The 5821-nt window shown below is 35.2% G+C and overlaps 1 protein-coding gene across 1 annotated transcript; it reads left to right on the top strand.

Annotated features, from left to right (window-relative positions):
* The first annotated feature begins 1443 nt into the window (after positions 1-1443).
* LOC145006169 (putative receptor-like protein kinase At5g38990) lies at positions 1444-5157 on the top strand. Its single transcript, XM_078965269.1, has 6 exons — positions 1444-2559; positions 3027-3313; positions 3916-4054; positions 4143-4279; positions 4358-4424; positions 4675-5157. Exons 1-6 carry the CDS (start codon positions 1512-1514, stop codon positions 4986-4988), a joined length of 1992 nt encoding a protein of 663 aa, XP_078821395.1. The 5' UTR covers positions 1444-1511; the 3' UTR covers positions 4989-5157.
* The last annotated feature ends 664 nt before the right edge of the window (positions 5158-5821 follow it).

Raw genomic sequence — 5821 nt, forward strand, 5'->3', positions numbered from 1 at the left:
CCTTTTACGTTTATATATCGATTTCGGCAACACTTTTATAAAATAAATATGATTGGTGGAAGGATGCAAGACAACAATTCAGAGGAAAGATCCTATTTTGATAGGTGCATCCATAGTTGCGAGGGAAAGGTGGAAAAAACAAAATGTATTGGAATTTATAATACATATATGTTTTTTTTTAAATGACAAATCTATTCTATTTCTACACCACTCCTAAATCTCCACCTATGTCCTGGGACTTGTACCCTCAGTCAATGTTGTAAAACTCGCCGAGTTGGTCGATTACTCATTCGAGTACTCACTACTCGATCTCTTACCGAGGCGAGTTACAGAATCCCGAGTACTCTCCGATCCACCCCTTACTGAACTGAGCAGGGTTGTCAAACACAGTCAACTCATTGATTTATATGTATAATATACTTAACGGTTTATTATTTAACGCACACACGTGTGATTATTACTATATATTTTAAATTTTGAGTAATTATTCACGAAGTGAAACCATTATGTGTTTTTCAGTTGTTGTGTATTCACATGTATCTAATTTTATTCTATATTTCAATCAACTTAAGATTTTAACTTATTATTTTGACTTGGTAAGGCATGTGGAAGATATGGTGGATAACCTATTGATCCATGTTCAAATCCTGGCACCACTCAGCCCTTGTGGTCATGGAGGTTCGCCTGCAGTGACTCCAGGGCATGAGGCAAAGCTTTATGTTTGCAACGGGGATTAGTCGGTGCACGAAAGCTGGCCCGGAAACCCTCGTTAGGGAAGTTCCCTTTCCAAAAAAAAAAAAAAAAAAAAAAAACTTATGATTTTGACATATATAAGTTCCTAAATATATATTTCTACATGAATTATTGAATCCGAGTAATTCCCAAGTACTCTTGAGTACTCGCTACTCAGTAGTCGGCCGAGCAGGTACCGAGTAACGAGTTCTACAACCATGCCTCAACCTCAATGAAGAGGGCAACACCGGATAGAAACCCTTTGGTATTTATAATACATATGATGGATAAAACTTAACATGATATTTAATTTCTCTATTAAGTTATGTATGGTTATTAGGAGCCACATTCCAATGCAATGCAAATACAAATCGCTAGCTTACGGTTTTTTAGGTCCCTAATATGTATCATATTTACCATTTGCTAAGATAAAACAAACATTTTACTCTTTGACGCTTTATAATGTAGAAGATTCTTTGTTGATTATTTTGGTTATGAAAGTTTCAAGTGTGTTGAAGTTGGTTATCTTGCATGATGTTTTTACTCGGTTTAGTTGAAACAATCCCAAAAAAACTTGAACCATAATATTATAATACAAACACGTCCAAGAAACTTTCTTTAAAAGTCAAAACAATCCATCACAAATGTACACCCTTGGGTCCATCTCTCTTTCCTGGAAAAAAGATTATCATTTTCTCAGTTGACAAATTGACTATGAAGTATGAACCATTGCAAATTCTTATTCAATTTCTACTTTCTTCTCTTCTTCATCAATAATTATGCTGTCTGCTAATGGCAATGGAAAGGAATCACAACCCTCTACAGAGAGCTCACAAGCGTGCCGCAAGTTCGAATTTCATAATATTCTCTTAGCAACCGCCAACTTTGACGAATCATTAGTAATTGGGAAGGGGGGTTTTGGAAAAGTTTACAAAGGTAACATTATCAATGGATCAAGTCTTGTGGTTGCTGCCATTAAACGGCTGGATTCCACATCAACTCAAGGGGCAACCGAGTTCTGGGCAGAAGTTGAGATGCTTTCAAAGTTGCGTCATTGCCATCTAGTGTCTTTGTTTGGTTATTGCAATCACGAAAAAGAAAAGATCCTCATCTATGAGTATATGCCCAATGGAACACTCGAAGACCACCTCCATAAATTTGGTACCCCTCTTTCTTGGCTTCAACGACTCAAGATCTGCATAAGTGCAGCTCGTGGGTTAGATTATCTCCACACTGGCACAGGGATTGATGTTGGGGTTATACATCGTGATATCAAAAGCTCAAATATATTGTTACATGAAAGTTGGGCAGCTAAAATTTCGGACTTCGGGTTGTCAAGAATAGGCCCAACTAATCAGCCATCTACTTATGTCAATACACTTGTGAAAGGTACTTTTGGATATTTGGATCCAAATTATTTCACAACTGGAAGGCTGACCAGGAAGTCTGATGTGTATGCTTTTGGGGTGGTTTTGTTGGAAGTGTTATGTCGAAAACGTGCAGTTGATAGAAGTCTTGATGAGGAGCAATGGGGGTTAGTGACATGGGCTCAAGGTTCTATCAAAGAAGGCAGTTTAAAGCTCATAGTTGATCCTGAAATAAGGGGACAAATATCAACAAAATGTTTGAAGGAGTTTGTTCGAATAGTAGAGAGATGTTTGCTCAGCAATCCAAAGCAGCGCCCTACAATGGCTGAGGTTGTGGTCAATCTCGATTCTCTAATGACGTTACAAGAGAAAACCAATACATGTTCACGGGGTGTGGCCAAAACAATATGTGGAAAAATGTTTGAAATGTTTCCCTCCACCTTGGATGGAGAGAACTCTGGTACTTAATTCGACCTTCCAATATTTAATTGTGTATATAGATTCTTTAAATATGTCTAGGTTCATCTTTGCATATATTAGCAGAACATTAATGAAAATATAAGAATGTCATCTTCCAACCTCAAAAGTCGAAACATTACTTACGCGTTAAAGTGTACTGATGTTGATTTGTGTACAAATGTGATAAAATTTGTAGTTGAAGTACTATGCTGAATAATTTATAAACGCACTTTTTGTCTCCTCTCTTCACCCAACTGTTTTCATATTCCATCCATGATGTACACCAATGCGTTTCTTGTCGTTTCATATGACACTGTTTGACCTCTTTATATGTTCACCTAACTCATTCAAAGTCCTTTGAAGTACATGTATACTGCCTTTGATTTCAGTGAAATGAGTATGAACAAAATCGCTCCTATAACAGTTAATATAGTGATTATATAATCTATTTCTATTAATCTATTTCAGCCCCTGGTGATTCAAAGCTATCAGATAATTGCAAGGCCAACAATAGACTTGAAGGTGATACTTTAGGGGCTGACAACATTGATTGCACCAGTGCTATTCCAAGTCTGAAAGTATTTAAATTTTCTGATTTGAAAAAGGCTACAAGAAACTTTAGTCAAGATTTGGGTATGGATGATTTTGGAGAGGTGTTCTTAGGTTGGATTGACAAGAAAACATTCGCACCTTCAACACAAAGTACAGGCTTTGCTGTTGCTGTTAAAAGGTCAAAGGATCTTCAACAATGGAAGGTAAGTATCAATAAATATAACTAAACTTACATCTATAATCAAGACAAGAACTTTACATTTCCATTGGATTCTTAAGTCCTTGAACTCCTTAATTTAACATAAAATTAATATTCATTTTGTTTGAGGTTTCTGCTGAACAGTTTCTCATAGAAAAAGTTAGATTCCAAACTACAGATCTGGTATTGTTCTTCTATTCTTAACCTTTTTTTGGGGGTGATGTAAGTCAGTTTACTTTATGAAATAAAAGTTAATAAAGTACTTGTGTAGAACAAGCCATGATGAAGTTTCATGGAAAGTTACCTCAAAGTCTATATGTTATGACAAGGGCATGGTAAGACTTGACAAAAAAAAAAAGGTCATATCATTCTAACCTGGTGAAGCAACTCTCTTATTGAAAATATGTGATGATATATATGCAAAAGAAAGAAGAGAAAAAAAGGGTAACAATTTTTTGCATGGTCTAGGAAGCCCCTATTACTTTTTATCATTTTCTTTTGTTGGAGAGAAAGCAAAAGATAGCTGAAAATTTTCATCATGTGTACAATGCTACAATTTTCTTTAATCATTTTTGCTGAATGTAACTAAAAATTTTGTGTGATCAGACAGTGGTGACAGTTTTAGGATCGTTGGCTCATTCAAATATTATTAGTCTCTTGGGATACTGCAATGATAAAGAACACAGATACTTGCTTGTTTACGAGTACATGCATAACCGAAAATTGGATAACTTCTTATTCCGAGGTAAGATACTTGAATCTCTCTTAAAAACTCTTCTTGGGTTTTTTTTACTCAAAATTTGGATTGTTGTAACTATTTTTCAATGCACCAGATGTTGTGCAACATCTTTCGTGGGGAACACGACTTATGATAATGATAGGAGTAGCAAATGGACTCGCTTATATCCATATGTCAAAACATCAAGTCCTACATGGTTTTCTTAAAAGTTGTAGTATATTTATCGATCAGGTAGTCCTAAGCTACTTGGATGCTTTTAGTTTTATAACATTAAAGTTAACCAATTGTTTTTACTCGTTCTTATTACAGGATTTTAATGCAAAACTGGGGAGTTTTGAGATGGCAAGATTTTGCAATGATATTGGGAATATTGATGGTAGGTTACCTTGTAACAAAGTGATATAATTTACAAAACAAATCATTCTTACAAAAGCATACAAACGAGCCCTCTCAGCTAAATTCCGAAACTTAAATATGAAGAAAAAACATTATACTTCTAAATTTTCTCTAAACTCCTATTTTTAGGATTATGATGATTTGTTTTCAATAAATATGCCCAGGTATGGTGGTTCCAAAAGTCTAACCATCTGTTCTGTGATTATAAAGTATACACTTTAATATTGCAGGTGAATTGAGCATGAAGACTGACATTTATAGTTTTGGAGTGATTTTGTTGGAAATCTTAACAGGCCAACGAGCACTGGATTCGAAACGTCCGCCTTATCAGTTTGATTTGGTAAAATGGACAACTCCATTCTTAGCAGACAGAAGAGAGCTAAAGAAAATAATAGATCCACGTCTTGAACATAACTACCCCCTGGAACGTGCTTTTGAATGTGCTGCAATGGCTTTAAGATGTTTAGCTAAGGATCCTAAGGATAGACCTACAAGTGAAGAAGTTTTGTGGGGCTTGGAACAAATATACGTTGTAAACAAATAATGGATAAATTAAAGGTATGATTTTATACGTAGATTCGTTTGGCTGGGGTATGGAGAAGGAATTATGCTATTTGTAAGACTTGCATTATTTTTTCTAAATTGGGTTATTGTGTTTTGGATGCATGTTAAAAATTTTACATCAGAGGTTTAATTTGAAGTTTTGAACCATACTTTCCGCTGAAAAATCTCTATTTTTATTCTTTTTTATTTTTATATTTTTTGATAAGAGACCAAAACTAATTAGTTTTTCATCTATTTTTCCTCTCAAAAAGAGGTGCCAATTTTGTGGTTTTGAAGCCCTCATTCTCTCTCCTCTTTCTTGTACTTTGGTGCATGAAGTGAGTGTAAATTCTTTAGAAAAGGTCAAAGACTTTTATTGATAGGAATACGGTTTATATACAAAGGAAATCTATAAATAAGGAAACAAACTATTCTTGTGTAAGATACAATAGAATATCATTATTCAAAGAATATGTACGACTAATACACCCCCTTTGTATGGTCCGGAGAAGGACACAAGCATAGACTGGATCGATAATGGGTGAAAAGTTGTCATGGCAGGCCTTTGGTAAAGTTGTCAGCGTATTGGTAGTCCGCGTATTGGTAGTCCCTCGGTATGTGGACAATATGAACAACACCAATGTGAACCTTTTCGCGTACAAAATGAATGTCAAGCTCCACATGTTTGGTCCGTTGATGTTGAAATAGATTTTTTCATAAGTATACTGGAAAAATATTATTATAATAGATTATATATTAATGTGGTCCTACGAGTTAGCACTAATAATTCCAACAGTAGGTTGCATAGCCAACTGGTGCCTGCAACTGCGTTAG

The sequence above is a fragment of the Lactuca saligna genome, chromosome 7 (assembly GCF_052625555.1).
Source record: "Lactuca saligna cultivar CGN05327 chromosome 7, ASM5262555v1, whole genome shotgun sequence".
Classification (NCBI taxonomy): domain Eukaryota; kingdom Viridiplantae; phylum Streptophyta; class Magnoliopsida; order Asterales; family Asteraceae; genus Lactuca; species Lactuca saligna.

Excerpts from the sequence above, each read along its gene's own strand:
- LOC145006169 (XM_078965269.1), top strand. The coding sequence starts at position 1,512 with ATGCTGTCTGCTAATGGCAATGGAAAGGAATCACAACCCTCTACAGAG. Across the intron at positions 3,314-3,915 it reads AGGATCTTCAACAATGGAAG|ACAGTGGTGACAGTTTTAGG; the intron begins GTAAGTATCAAT and ends TTGTGTGATCAG. Across the intron at positions 4,055-4,142 it reads GGATAACTTCTTATTCCGAG|ATGTTGTGCAACATCTTTCG; the intron begins GTAAGATACTTG and ends TCAATGCACCAG.